The sequence below is a fragment of the Epinephelus fuscoguttatus genome, linkage group LG8 (genome assembly GCF_011397635.1).
Source record: "Epinephelus fuscoguttatus linkage group LG8, E.fuscoguttatus.final_Chr_v1".
Classification (NCBI taxonomy): Eukaryota; Metazoa; Chordata; class Actinopteri; order Perciformes; family Serranidae; genus Epinephelus; species Epinephelus fuscoguttatus.
The window spans coordinates 28,198,467-28,214,799 of record NC_064759.1 but is presented as its reverse complement, the minus strand read 5'-3'; the positions used below and the strand labels follow the sequence as shown (position 1 = coordinate 28,214,799).

The following is a 16,333-nucleotide window of genomic DNA, read 5'->3' as shown; positions in this document are numbered from 1 at the left end:
GCACAGAGATATTGAAGGGTAGAGGGATGGGTGGGGTTTGGATAATTGCCTTTCATTTGGGTAATCTCTCCATTTAGAGTCATCAAAGCAGAATTTTACTTGCCTCTGCCCCTTGCTGGGGCCAAATTGCTGTTCTGAAAATCAACAAAAGAGCCTTGCACTTCAGGAGAGATGGACAGACTGAAAGGTATGGATAAGAGGAGAGAGAGAGAGAGGGAAGGCAAATAGAGAGAGGAAGCAAAGGAGAAGGGGAAGGAGAAGGGGGTCTACTGATTATCCGGACTCTTACATGCGTTTTATATGCCTCTGTGCATGCATTAGTGAGGGGGCTTTGATTTGCAAAATGATGTGTGTGCGTGTCCTTTCCGGGTCTATTCTGAGCATGATTGATATCTGCCAAAATAAGCCCTCTTTAGATAATGGTGAGAATCCGGCCAAGAACTGTACAGCATTGATATATGACGTACAGTTGCTGCTTTACAACCTGTAACAGTGTAGTTCGACTTTCGGCACAGATAAGCATGCATTGGACTGAATAATGATTCCTGAGGCTTGAGGCACAATGCAACCAATACAATCAACATATAACATTACTACAGGTATACCTTTTTTTGGTGATGGTTGCAGAGCTGTGCACAGTGCAGTGATTAGTGTTGGAATAATACTTCCATACAAGGGGCTGATGATACCGGGGATATGGTGTCTCTATTTAAAACACAAAACACACAAAACACAACTTTTTTTTTTTTGTAGAGTTACAGACCTGTGTGTTAATGACAAAAAGAGTGAAAAAATTGAATTTCCCCTCAGGGGGATTAATAAAGTATATAAAATTAAAAATTTAAAAATTTAATTAAAAAACAAAACAAAACAAAAAAACATACGGAAGCCCAGAGGGCGAGAAAGAAGAAGAAGAAGAAGAAGAAAAGAAACAGCTGAAAAGAAAAGGCCAGAATAATCTTTCTAAGTTACCTATTTTAATTTTAATTTTATTTTTTATTTTTATTTTAATCTATGGAACAGATAAAAAAAAAGTTTAGCCAGGAAATTTCTCTACCTTCTTTATTTATTTATTTTTATTTATCTGTGAAAACAAGTGAAAAAAAGTTTGGGCAGGTAAAAACATTTTTGTCCAGTGAATTTTAATGTCTCCAAAACCCACACTGATGCGGGGAGAACATGCAAACTCCACACAGAAGGTCTCCCCCACCCCAGGGTCCGAATCAGGAACCTTCTTTAAATGATTCTGGCAAAGTTGATATTTTTACCTAGTGATTTTTTATCCACCCATTTAATAAATTTGAGGAGGGGGGGGGGGGGGGGGGGGCAAACAAAAAAAAAAAAACTATTCTTAAGTCATAACACAGCAGAGTAAACAATTTAGATCCGACTTAGAAAATGGATCATCAGAATTTTTTCTTTTCTCACTTGCCTCTTGGGGCTTTTGTACAATTGCCACTAGTAGGTGACAAAAATGTTTCTTCAAAGGAAGAAACTTCTAGCTAAGCAAAATCATGTCGTACTCTGTAGTGATTTACAGTGCTGTAAATCAAACAATTTTTCACATGTATAGTTATGCTATATATGCTGTAAGAAATCTTTTGGAAGCTATGGTTTCTACACAGTCTCACCTGCCATGAAACTCTGCAACATGGTAAAAAGAAACAACTGGAGAGACACGCTCTGAGGCCCTATTCCTGTGCTCTTTTACACACAAAAACTCACAGAGCAGTTTTGTGATCTTCAGTTGTTCAGTCTCAATAGTCTCAATTCATCTTGTCTTTTGTTAGACTTCTCTAAGTTTGGAGACAGTGAGTTCCAAATAACCCAGGTGAGCTTGCATTGAAAGCACAAGGACATCTACTTTACACAGTGTCTTATGTTCTGTGTAGCCTGCCACTTCCTTTTCATGTACAAGGCTGCATCTTTTAATGTAGCAGGAGCAAATTCAATTTGTGCCACACTATGGACACATATTATGTCCATTCCTATTATTTTCCTTGAAGGGACTTTGATTTGAAGTCAAGGGAGCTTTAAGTTGAAGTATTTTTCAGAAAAACTAATTTCTTAAACCTCAAAATGGAAAAATTCTTGGTATTATTTGCAAGTTGAATGAAGAGGAAGTAAGATTGCTGCATGTAAGCATGGCACGTGAGCGTGTCTTTGTGTTTACACGTGCATTTCCACATGCACGAGCCATCCGAGCCAGATCAACCTTCTGCCTCTGGTGTCATAAAATGTGATGCTGCCTTGGGGAATTAGCCCTGTTAGCATATGTATCTATAATGCCTGTCAGAGTGAAATAGGGTTCAAAACAGCATAGGGAGGCAGGAGACATGCACACAAAGACTGTGTGTCGAAAAATTGTGTGTCTGTGTCAAAAAAAAGAGGCTCAGCAGCGAAGGATGAGAGATGGCAACATTTAAAGGAAGTTTTTTTTCTTCTTGCCAAGTTCTTAGAAAGTGTGGTTTGCGAGCGCTGTGTTAAAAGTATTTATGTGTGTGTTATGTGCGTGACTGTTTTTATGTGCGCACGCTTGCATGTCACATTTCAGACAACACGGCCATCCTTCCCAATCCCCTCCTTCATTCTTCCTCTACTTTCATCTCTCCCTTTTCACTACAGCAGGAAAAAGGTTCTTCATGACCCTTTGATGCAGGATTACTGGATTAAAGTGCAGGGTAGCTGTACTAATCTGCCACATTAATCTGTTAACAAGTGTTTCAGCTGTGACATACAACAGAGCCGGCTGTGACACGTAAAGTATAGGGTTAGGGTAATGTGTGACACTTTCAATGACACACATTTTCTTAATTTCAGTCACTTCTAATCTAGCCTGCTTTGCGTGTTCTAGCATTTTTTTCTTTTTAGGTTTAGCAAGTAGACGCACATCTGGAGTAGCTGTGATAGGAACACAAGCATCTGCAGGATTTGTATCAGCCCCAGACACTGACACAGTTTGACATTCAACCCAAATGGCAAGAGTAAATATCTGACATTTGTGGAGATCTGAAGTTTACATGTGTTGGAGCTGGGCTTCAGAAGTTGCTGTGTTGCCGGAGCGAAGAGCTCTGTGTCCTTGTAATGCAGCTGCACACACATTTTCAAATATTGTAAAATTTATATCATCTGTCAGTGAAATATGATGCGATATAGGGCTGAGCAATATGACCAAAATCTTATATCCCGATATAGGTCATTTCATATCCTGATAATGATACCTATCCCGAGCACACACATTTTAATCCAATGAAGAAAAAGTAGCCCCATCACAGCGTTAAGTGCCGCAAAAGCTTCGCGAATTAAAAAGCCAAGAAGAGTAATGTATCAATTTGATCCGTGCAGAAGATGGACAGACTCCAAATGACGAAAAATATTGCGTAAAAAGCGTAATTTGCATCACAACGATTTAAACGATAGAGCAAAATATGAAACGATAGACATTTTTCTCTCGTCACACGATGTATATCGTCATATCGCACAGCCCTAATACGATACGATATGGTACGATACGATACGATATGATACAATACCATATGATACAATACAATACAATACAATGCAATGTACTTTATTGTCCCCACAGGGAAATTTGTCTTGGACCCAGGAGCTGCACAGGTATCGCTGCTTTACAATAATAGTCCAGAAGAAATTGTGCATGCACCATAAAAACATAAAAACACATACTACACATAACAGTATTGCACATCAGCCATAGCACCAGCACACATCACAACACCATAAGCAAAACACAGCACAACCCCTAAGTATCAAGTTATATTATTTAAAATCTTAATTGAGATTTTCACAAATTAATTTAAAAAAATAAAATAAAATAATGCAGTTTAGGGTGCAAAGAAACAGCAAGACATATTGCCCAAAAAAATGAAAAAATATATATATAAAATTTACTTCAACACAATGTATTTTTTAGATGATAAATGAGAAAATTCTTTCTAGTTGACAGAGGGCTCTGCTTGTGTTCATAAAAACTTAGTCCCATTTTCATGACCTATATTATTTGGGTGAGTATGTTCCAACATCAATTATTCTGATTCTGAATGCTGAATGTTATCAAAGTTATTGGTTAGTAAGGCTTTTATGACATTTGCATATATAATAGCTGTGTCTGAAAGCATGCAATCATGTTTTTTTGCCTTAAAAAAGAAAAATCTTATTTTAATATTCACTCGTATTACACTGATTAGACGGAAGCCATTTGGAACGAACCTTTCATATGATGAAAACACTGGATGGTAAGGTTTCAGGCAACTGTGAGAAAAATGAGAAAGAGAACAAACTCCATGAATTATTAAAATATTTAACTGAAGCCATGACCTTTATAAATATTACTCTGCCTGTCTGACTGCAACATTGTTAAGCAGCTCTTTCCTCTGATTTAATGTCAAAGGTATCTGAGCACACGGCTGCACACTGCTGTAGATTAGAGGCATTTTCTACTCTACTAAAAAAGTTCACTCTACAGATAATAATGCACAGTGTTCATTTCTTCAGATGCATCTTGAGAACAAACCTTTGAGTATGTTATACACTAGAAATCCTTCGTATTATTACTGTGAAAAATAAAATAAAATGGTAGATTGATTACACTGGAGGGCTCGGGTAAAGAGGCAATAGGGGGGTTTCCTGGCAACAATAAAAGGGTGCAGCAAGCTGTTTTTTTAATGGTGGCAATTGATTAAATTAAAGGTAGTTTGGCGCACCTCGCGTTTTACAGTTTCTGTGTGATCAGGGGCTAACGCAACCCATGCCTCCAATCTTAGTGATCACAATGCTTTCTCATCCTTTAGTTAGTTACTTCACCTTTCATAGTTAGTCTTGTACATACTGTAGGGTTAATAGTACTCACCGTTCATTTTTGTGTAGTCTTTTTGATCATCTTGATAATCACCCGAGTGTCGTTAAATAGCAAGTTTAGCCAGTCAGCTAACCTAGCTAGCTGCTAAAATAAAGAAAAGCACCTCAGGTTTATGAGGAGGGCATTTAGCTCTATGGAACTTTACTGCTTGATTTTGCAAGAAGGTGTAGGTCCGTCATTAACTGCTCTGAAAATGTTTTGTGCTGCACTGAGTGACTAGCTAATGTTGCTAACAGTTAGCTAAGACACAGGTGATTCTCAAAAGGGTCACATACAATACATACAAAAAACAATATTATAAATGAATGCTTTAAACAATATGTTAAAAGTAACTGTGAAAATTTAAGTAACTACCTTAAGGGTGACAGGGCGCTGTAAATAACACATTCTCACTCAGACCTCGTCACATATAGCCACGTGGTCGTGGACTTTTCACATCAACATGCGGAGCCTGGGTGTATCTGTTGTTGACAATCTGGGACACCGTGTCAGGTTCAGCCTATTACATGCATTGTGTCTTTTCAAAATACACTTCCATTTTCACAGAAACTGAACAATTTACATACAGTCAGTACAAAACTCTGAATTGACTTGGCTAGGTTTAGAAAAAAATAACAGGTTTTGGCTCTACATGCATAAGGGACTTTCACCCTGCCTCCTGGGCAAAAGTCTGCAATTGTTGGATGCATCCAACCCCCCTCCCGCCCATCCTAGACAGACTTTTCATCCCCATAACTTAGGTTGTTGTCTGGACGCGTTTCACCCTGACGCCATCGGGTGCCATTACATGCAGATGGAAGTCACTGCTCAAGTGCCAGTATTGACGACTTCAGAATGAGCCCGGGTTGCTGTAAACACTAAGGTTGGTTGTGATGATAATGTTACTGTAGAGCTGACAGAAAGTCATAAAACAGATATATGCCACACTACATGGTACAAGTAGAGAATAAAAAAGCATCTGTCAATAGAAAGACTTCTTCCAGTTCAGGTAAACTTGAACTTCACTTGTAAAATCAATGGCATGCATCTCTAAATGAAGTTGTTGTTGTGACCCCTGAGCCACAAATGTAGCATCTACAAAGCATTGCAAATAAGATAAGTTTGATGTGCAAGTGTGATGCGCCAGATTGCTGATCACAAAACATGCATCACCCTAACCTTAATGACTCTCCTGCTATCTTCACAGTTTGCTATTTTGTCTCATAAACCTATGCATTACATTAAAATATATTGTCTGTATGCATGAGAGAGAGGGAGAAACAGATGATCAGGCAAAATGTGCAGTCATCAGAACTTAGAAAGCAGCTTGGTTGTTTTTTTCTGTGTCACATCACTATAAACCCAACACCAACTGGGCCTTTCTATTGGTGGCCGGCCATACAGTCATTAAATGTTTTAACAGGACCCAGGCCAGTGACTGGAGCACACTTGCTGAGTGGCAACATTTCATAATTACTATTCAGAGTTACTACCCATGTTGTTTTACACCCCTCCATAACTCAGCCATGTGCTGAGTGGGTTAAATCAGCTGGGTGTAAATAAGCAATATACTGTACTATATGGTGATATACAGGGGGTGTTGTGTGGAGTGATTTAGGTACATTAAGTAGTACGTCAGGTGTTTATTTAACACTGCAGAGCTAATCCACTGAAAGTGGAATTGGCTTGTGGAGACCATGTCAACAATTTTTCCTTGCTGTGGTTTATAAGCAAAAATACAGTTTATTTATTAAAATTACAACCTCTGCTACTTAAGGATTGATTTTTCAGAAGTGGCTTTACAAGACTAAGGATTCTGCTCTCCTGCACACAAGAAAAAAAAAAACACAAAGTAGCACTACCATGGCATCCAAAGCATGTCCCAGTGTGCTTATGAGGCAGCTGTCATGGTGCATCAGCAGCAAGAAGGATACAATAAGTGTGTGTATTCCAGTGAAGGAATACCGTGTTGATTTTCCACCAGATTTGTGTCAACAATGTAGGTAGTATGTGTAAATGACCTATGGTAAACTTTCCTCTATCCTACCAGCGCCCAACTCTCCATGCTCATCTCCCAGCTCAAGTCTGCTTAATGATGCATTTTGCATCATCCAATAGATTTTTGCTGGCTCTAAGGCTGCTGCTCGAACTACAACTCTCTTTTATTCAGCATACCGTTAGTTCAAGCAGGACACAATGTCAAGCTCAGCTCACCTCAAAGCTACATCAGCTGATCTCAAACAGCCCAATAAACAGGTGGATCATCTGATTGTTGGATGGGAGTCAGCTAATAGATCACATGATTATTTTCTATGTAACCAATTGGTGAATCTCAGGGCCCCCTATTTAACCTACTCTGGCCTGCCTACTATTGCTGCTCCCTCTGCAAGCTGCTTTGCAACCCACCTCCACCCCAGCTCCTCCTTTTCATGTTGTGTCTGACTTATCAATGTCTTTTCTGTTTGTCACTGGTGCTGGCGCTGTTCTGTTGCCAGGAGGTCTTTGCCACTGCTCTCTCTGCCTTAGGCTTTCCATGTAGGCGCATGGAAGGGCAGGGAGGTGTGCTCTCTCTGCCTCAGGCTCTCCTTGTTTGCATGTGGAAGGGCCGAGAGGTGTGCTCTCTCTGCCTCAGGCTTTCCTTGTTTGCATGTGGAAGGGCAGAGAGGTGTGCTCTCTTTGCCTTAGGCTTCCCGTGTAGCCGCATTGAAGGGCAGAGAGGTGTGTTCTCTCCGCATTAGGATTTCTACATAGGCACGTGGAAGAGGCTTTCTGCGTAGGCCTAGTAAAGGCAGAGAGGCCCCAGAACAGAGCCATATCACCAAATATAATACTGCAAACACAAATAAAGGTTTCCTTGACTCAAATGTTCCTGACTGAGCCACACTGCATATGCCTGCCACCATAGACACAAAGAGTTAAGAAGCAGATTGAGAGAGAGAGAGAGAGCTGCCACGAGAATTGGTGCACATAAAGCAGACTCCTTACTGTTTCCTGTATTATAAAAATGGAGTTTAAAAACACTGAGATTAAACCTTGAAACTAAAGGCCAAAACACACCGGCGCCATATGACATGCGTCAAAACAGCCGCCCCCATTATTTTCTATTTACAAACCCACACCGGCGGCGGCCCGATGCGCTTCGACGTGCCGCACTGCGGCACTTTGCGCTATTGTCCTATTTTTCCAGCATCGCCGCCCTTGAAAAAGTGCTATTTTGTACTTCCAGCTCCTGCGGACTGGAGTGTGCAATAGAAATCCGGTTGACGCCCCGTAGCGCAACGCTTTTTGTGTGTGTTGGGGGCGGCATTTGACTCGCATCAGTGACGCCGGTGTCAATGACGCCACCGGTGTGTTTTGCCCTTAAGCAGTGTTGATCAAATATGAACCAACATTTTCTTACTGCATCGCCTATTTCCAACCTAAAATGTTTTCAGAAACAGACTTTAGTGTACTGTTTAGCTGTTATTCGAGATTGTTTGTTACTACTACTGTGACCTACTGTGATTAACCTACTGTGGATGTTGGAAACACGTTTGCACAGTAAATGCTTTTTTCGAATTATTCTTTAAAATCACTGCAATAACAGGAATACATACAAAAGAGGCAATGTTTTTTATGATTTGATGTTTTGTTGTTGACATTTGCAATACTCTTTCTGAGCTGAAAACCCTCACTAATGTGGTTTTCCAGCAGCGACTCCAGACTAAGAAAAGCTTTATTTAGTTCAATAGGTTTTCCCAGAAGTGTCAGAGCACTGAGAGCATCTTATAATCCCAGAGAAAAAGAATGACAATTTGACTTCTGGTGAAAGAGGGATAAATTATTTGCACAACATTAAAATAAAACAGAAGGTTTCTCCAGGATAGTGACTTCACAGCTGTTAAAAGTAACATACATCCTCGACAGACCTATTTGCAGTTCCATTTGCAATGAAAAATAAAAGTATTCATGCCGTGGTCTCTTACAGATTTCCTGTGGAGTCAAGAACTTGATTGCACTGTGGGTTTTACTCAGAATTCTTCCTGGAGGAGTGGAAAAGCTTTTAAACATGATATTAGACCCTGCGAGTCTCTGCGAGACATTATTGCCCACTCCAACTCCTCAGTGGAGGACTGGAGAAAACACTGATGTAATGTACTACATCCATATTGTCTCATTTGCCTGCAGAATTACAAGTTTTTCATGAAAAGAATACACAGTGTAGCTCTTTCATTTCGTCCAACAACAAAAAAAAAAGCTTTATTCACACGTTGGTTCATTACCCGAACCCCCTGCTGAGTTTAAAGTCATTGCTAAAACTTCTGTAAACAAGAGAAGATTGGCAACGATCTCTTATACCCAGTGGGGAGAAAATGAGACAATGCATCTGTTTGCTTAGACTGTGTTGAGACTTGGATTTGAAATAAATAAAAAATCTAGTTCAGGTTCAGGGTTCATCTGAGTACAGGAAACCACGGGGGGTTGTTTCTGCTGTGATACATATTGTTGTTTTATTAATTGAGTTGATGAATATAATCCATACATATTTCATGGAATAGTATTTACATCATGTTACCTGGTGTAAACTGCACACTGGATTCCCCCAGTGTGTTATGGGGCTACTAGAATTGGATGAGCACATCAAATGGAAACACAGATCAAAGCAATGCTGCACAATGTAACTGTATGCAGCTGAGGTGTGGAGACAGGGATCACGAAAGTCCTGTCTTTTTATTTTTTCTTTTTTTCTTTTACAAACCAGTCTCCTAAAACTAAAATCCAACAGCAGTAAGGCATAATGTGTGTGTGTGTGTGTGTGTGTGTGTGTGTGTGTGTGTGTGTGTGTAAAGAGAGAGATGGAGTTTGCTTGTCGAGGAGTGGGAGGTTATTGTAGTTTACTACCTGCTATCACTTCATCTTCAGTTGTGCTTTATTACATTTCTCTGAAGCAACAGTCATTTATAACTTTACCTTTCATAAGAATGGCGGCTAGAGCCATTCTTATGAGTAATTATACACACTTACAGTTGCATCCTTGTTTTACCTCACACTGATGGATGACATGTAGCATTACCTCGGAAGTGTGGGTGTGCTCTGTCGGAGTTTGTGTGCCAATAGTGTGTAAGGGGGGGATGTGTGTTTGCCAGATTATAAAAAAAATGACAGACACAAATTCACATTTATACACACTTGCACACACACACACACACACACACACACACACACACACACTGTCAAGCCATTCCCAACACCACAACCCAAATCTAGCGGATTTAATGAAGAGCAAGGAGGGGAGATTCTAAATATTGTGTTTAATTTGATTTAGCATTTTCATGAGCCCGCGCCTCATCCTCAAATCACGTTAAGATGTTTAGAGTCGCGGCGGCTCATCCACTGCTTGCTGCTTACACTCAATCGTCCGGCCCTTGCTGTTAATGAATGCGGCGATTTCCATAAAATATTCTTAAAGAGGTTCGTTATTATTACCATAACGTTTCATCTCCCACCATAGCTAAACTTCAATCAGTTTTGCATTTGAAATGCATTAAATGTCTCCATAAACTCTTCTAATCTCTACCCGAGTCATTTTTCTTCTTTAACTGGTGTGTGTAGAAAGGGAAACTAATATTAAAGACATTAATTACACTGTTCCTTTCTCTCTCTCTCTCTTTTTTTTTCTCCCCACTCTTTTTGCCGCTTATTTCTGATTGGAAATTTCAGTCTCATCCAGTGTTTCAAAACAAGTGTGTAATTATGTTGTTTATCAGAGCGTATAGTTGTATTCCTCTTATGATGTTTAGGGTTAATTACTCCAAGGCCTTTGATGCACATGCTCACATGAAAACTGAAAAAAGCCGTATTAATTTTGCACTCCAACAAACCTGCCTTGCTGAGCTGATTGCTTCAGTAGAAATGAGTGGAGCTGGTATTGGACTGTGGTATGATGTCTTCATTTAAACACCAAAATCCACAGCATCGCGATGCAGCGATTTAGACAGTAAATGATGACAGGTGATTCCTCAGGGGGACTGGACAATATATGTTCTTGTAATCTTGCAGACTATTATTATGACAGATTTTTTTTTACTGTGTCCAATCTACTACCCTTTAGGTGTTTTATTCAGTCCGCTTTACACAGTGGAAAAATGTTCAGTGCAGATTGCAACAACACTGATAAAAAAAATATCGAAGAATAAAAAAGCTTCCACAGACTAAACCAGTGAGTTCTACAAATTAAAAAGAAAATGTGGGACCTATTTCTCCCTTCAAGTTGAGTGCCTACATTGAAAGCCAGTGTCAGGGACAGGCATCAGCACTGGTGGTAGGAACCTAAAGGAATCTCTTTAATGTTTGTGTGTGTAAAACAACATCTACCTTAATACCCATGGGGATTATTAGGATGAATGCTGCAGTGGTGATAATCATGATGAAGATAATTTGATGCAACATTTGTATTCTGAATCTTCTCATGACCTTAGACCTCCCTAATGTGCTCTTTTCCCTTCCTGAGTGTGTAAAATGTTTTCTGTCTCTCTGCTACACTTCCATTGTCTGGGGAAGTTGTTTACTTCCCTGGAAATAGTCTCGGGTGTTTTTCCTCTTTACCACCTGGTGTCACTCTTGTGTCGTGTTTTGCTCAAGAGCGACTGGAAACACAGCTGTGGTATAAAAGATGTATAATTTCAACAAGTCACTTACCAGAGAATGAATAAAAGCTCCCTTATTTATAGGAGAGGTTTTTTATGGATTTGTGAAATGATGTAATGGAATCTGACTGGGTTTAGGGTCTTGAAAAGTCGTCAGCAATATTCTTTATATTAAACCTGTAAAATTACATTAGAGAATGAGAAACAAACTATGTGGGATGAGGATTTTTACAGAACAAGAGTGGCAATAAATTTATCTGAATTGGGATTGTGTGTGTCAGACACAGTGCTGTGATGTGTTACTTAGGATTCTGCTTTATTTAGTCTCCTTGAGCTTCTATAAAACAGAATGTTGTATCAAAGCATTATGTCTTTGATGTAATTCATATGATTTTATCACCTCTCCATCTAGATACATCCTTTTAAACCTGTGTGAGATAGAAGAAATGATGTATATACACTAGGATAACACCTATCACCCACCTCCATGTTATATTGCCCCTAACAAGCCCATTCAGGACACACTATCTCACATTAGATGAAACACTTTGAATTCTGTATGTCATGATACCACTTTTTTGTTTATTTTAAAGAAACAGAGGCATTTTCTGGCATGTCTGAGATGTCATTTGCTCAGTGAGTATAACTGTGTTTTCTCTCTATTTCCAGATGACCTGGAATCAAAGGCTGATGATGGAAACACTGAGGACAAAACACCCCAAGACCAGCCAGCTAATGAGGTATAAATTGACAACAGTGTACATAACAGACTATTACAGGAGCAAGTAATGGGTCCTTGTAAGAAGATATACTTAGATCCTGTTGGATGCGACCTCTCAGTAGGGCACACAGCAGGCACTTGTTCTGACATAATGTTGTGCTTTGTCACGTGATGCCAGTAGAATGAGAGTAGTTTTTGAGATTAATATATATCTATATATATATGAGCTAATACATCTTCTCAACTTTATCTTGTTAATGCTTTTAAGCAGTCCTATTATCTTTTCCCTTACACTCATCAGCCACTTTATTAGGTACACCTTGCTGGTACCAGGTGGGACGCCGTTTTGCCTTTAGAGCTGCCTAAAATCTGGCAGATTTAACAAGGTGCTGGAAACATTCCTCAGAGATTTTGGTCCACATTGACTTGACAGCCTGAACCGTTGATACAAGGCAGGATGGATCCATGCTTTCATGTTGTTTACCCCAAATTCTGACCCCACCATCTGAATGTTGCAGCAGAAATCAAGACTCATCAGTTTTCCAATCTTCTATTGTCCAGTTTTGGTGAGCCTGTGTGAACTGTAGCCTCAGTTTCCTGTTGTTAGCTGACAGCAGTGGCACCTGGTGTGGTCTTCCGCTGCTGTAGCCCATCTGCTTCAAGGTTCGATGTGTTGTTGGTTCAGAGATGGTCTTCTGCATGCCTTGGTTGTAACCAGTGCTTATTTGAGTAGCTCTTGCCTTTCTGTCATCTTGAACCAGTCTAGCCATTAACCTCTGACCTCTGGCATCAACAAGGCATTTTCACCCAGAGATTTGACGCTCACTGGATATTTTCTCTTTTTCAGACCATCCTCTGTAAACCCTAGAGATGGTTTGTGTGAGCGTGAAAATCCCAGTAGATCAGCAGTTTCTGAAATACTCAGACCAGCCCGTCTGGCACCAACAACCATGCCACGTTCAAAGTCACTTAAATCACCTTTCTTCCCCATTCTGATGCTCGGTTTGAACTTCAGCAGGTCGTCTTGACCATGTCTGCACAAATAAATGCATTGAGTTGCTGATTGGCTGATTAATAAACCTAACCTAATAAAGTGGCTTGTGAGTGTATATTCTGTCATATTTATAATGGTAAAATGTCAAATCGTAAATATGGCCGAAGTTTCAAATAATGAGGTCAATGTATGTAAAAGTAACCCAGACGAGCAAAAACCTCAGGCTTCACAGTACTCTGAATACTCTGTTTCCAACATTTTTTTTTTCTACTTACTTTCTTTCTACTAAACAAGCCAATGTCAGCTTGTGACACATTTCTTTATATGGTCATCTGCTTTAGGCATGCTACTGCAACTGTTAACATAAGGAAACCTACACTGCTACATGTAGCCACTGGCTAACACCAGGAAAACAAGTAATTATGGTTGCCAATGCTGTTATTTTCTCTGCATATTCATATTCCTGTTGGAACATGCCCTGCTGTGAAAATTTTGGTTTTGCAATTTTTATTTGTGATTTTTAAGTGTAGAAAGTGCAGACATACTGCATTTAGTCCTTCTAAAGGTGCGGACACACCAAACCAACATCAAAGAAATAGTGGCGACAAAAGTCGACTGTTGCATCCCCTCATGTAGAAAAAAATTGCACATGAACACACTGCAGAGACTACTGCTGATGGCCAACTAGCATGTGTGTTCTTCACCTGTGTGAGAGGAAATAACTCTTCACACATGTGGACGGAGATAGTCTGTAATCTTCGTTAAATAAAGGGAAGCCTGAAGACCGTTATGATGCTAGTTAGCCAGTTAGCACATAAACAACACAATCAAATGCTGAAAGAACAAAGCACCAGTGAACAATAACACAAACCATCACAAAATGTCTCTGCTAAAGAGCTCAGTGGCTAAAGAAAAATAATCTTACCTTATTTGACAAGTTTGTTTTGATCTCACTCCCTTTTGACTTTAGCTGTTTGTTTACTTTCCTCACCTCCATTTCTCTTCTCATGCACTGAGCTGAACCATGTGATTTCATTTACCAATGGGCTCCGCCATTTCCAACGCCAATTAAACATGCTGAATTGGCTGAAAAGACGCTGACAAGGGCAGAGGAGGGCCAACAGTGGGGGACAGCCCGCAAAGACTAAGATAAGAATAGACTGGGCTTTTTGGGGAGGGGGGCGCTAAACGGAGCGTTTCAGGCAGAGGATGAAAACAGGTGTTCCAGCAAAGACAGTATTAAAAAAATAACGTGTTCTTTGAACATTAAAGCATGTAAACATGTTTTAGTAGAAACCAAAAATACAAGTATGAAGCTGAAAATACTCACAATAGGTCTCCTTTGAGATACAGCATTCTGTTTATCGCTAACATGTTATGTGATTAGTTTGAACCATATTTGCCAACTAATGTATTACGCCAATATGTGTTGCATATTGATTGACATGCCATAAAGGGTTTTGAAAAAGAAAAAAGAAACATAATGCTTTGGCTCCATTTGATTTGTAAGTGCTCCTGACTCAACAGTGCTGCCACTCTCTTTCAGGAAAGTGTAGGTCACATGGAGAGTTATTGTAAACAATCCAATTACACTGTGTGCCTGTTAAAATATTTAAAGCTATGAATTGTTTCTTTGTTTTAATTGCATTACAGAAACCTGCAGACGATGATACACAAGCAGCAGAGGAGAATGGTGATGAGGCGGGAGAGAAGGAAAAGGCTCCTGCTGATGAAAACACCACAGAAGAAGACACTTCTGCTAGCAAAGAAGAAGCAGAGGAAAACCCGGAGACGAGTGGTGAAAAAGAGGGAGGGGAAGAGAAGAAGGAAAATGAGGAGCAGAAGGATCAAAAAGAGGGAGAAGCAACAGCAGGATCTGAGGAGAAGGAGGAGGAGGTAAAAGAAGAAGTAAAGGAGGAGATCACGGATGAGACTAAGGAGGAGGTTAAGAGTGAGGAGCAGGGGTCCAGCAGTAGCAACAGTGATAAGACACAGGACAGTAAAGAGAAAGAGGATGGAAGCCATCCATCTTCTGAGGGTGAAAAGGATGAGGGAGACAAAAACACAGAAGACGAGAAGCAAGATAAAGACAGTGGAAAGGGGGAGAAAAGCAGTGAGAGCCACGCTAATGATGTAGACACGGGGGAGAAACAGAGAGAGACAGAAAACAGCAGTGACCCGGGGAAGACTCAGTCAGATAACGAGACAAAAGAGAACGATAACGGCAGAAGCAGCACTAGAGGCAGTAACCAGGAAGAAGATGTGAGCAAAACAAAAGAGGGAGCCACCAAAGAGTCAGGAGAAGAGGAGAGAAAGGTGAACGGAGAGGTCAGCGGAGAAGATGATGAGGTGGAAAGCGGAGCAGAGCCGGACGGGAACGAGAAATCAGCCAAAGATGCTGCGGCGAATGGAGAGAAAGGGGAGGATGATGATAAAGATGATCAAGACAAAAAGAAGAAAAGGGAGAAAGAGAAGGATTAGGAAAGTTATTTAATAATCAGTTGGGCAAACAGTGAGCAAAAGTTTAAAATGCAGTCTAAAAAGTCATGTAGGTGGCAGGGGGAATTCACAGCCAGCAAAAGCAAGAAATGTTTTACAAGACAGCCATGCACCCAAATGTCAAGCAATTAATAGAAGCTTTGAATGTCTGCTTAATGATGTCAGGTACAGAAACATCATCAAAATTTCAGGTATGTATTCAAAAGCTATTTATCAAAACATTCATAACCATCATGCCTGAAACAGTCAAATAAAAGCCAGAGTAATATATTCTTATTTTTTGTTAAAGTCTTACCTCTTTGGCTGCTTTATCAGTTCAGTACACACTGTCTGTGAGCACTGTAGTGAATGATGCAGGGGATTTGCAATAATCTTACAGGCATACATTAAAGAAAACAAATGTATTTATTTTTCACAGGTATGGTAATAATAGTTGCTTGTTTTTAAAGATGGTTTTGTATGTCGGGTATTTTTGTCTATTTCCCAAAGCAAGTGATGCATATGAACTTTTTTTTAAGTAAGTACAATAAGCTATGTGTAACAGTGTAATCATACTGTATATGTCTGAATGTTATTTCAGTCCAAATCATAATCCTTTATTACGTAGTCATTATGTCTAATGCGTATTTGTTTAT

General features: G+C 39.8%; 1 protein-coding gene across 1 annotated transcript in view; it reads left to right on the top strand.

Annotated features, from left to right (window-relative positions):
• LOC125893260 (doublecortin domain-containing protein 2-like) overlaps positions 1-16,333 on the top strand; it is a 33,066-nt gene extending 16,733 nt beyond the window's left edge. Inside the window, exons 8-9 of the mRNA XM_049583824.1 lie at positions 12,154-12,224; positions 14,853-16,333. Of these exons, the coding sequence (XP_049439781.1) occupies positions 12,154-12,224; positions 14,853-15,680 (899 nt within the window). The 3' untranslated portion in view covers positions 15,681-16,333. The remainder of the gene's footprint in view (positions 1-12,153; positions 12,225-14,852) is intronic.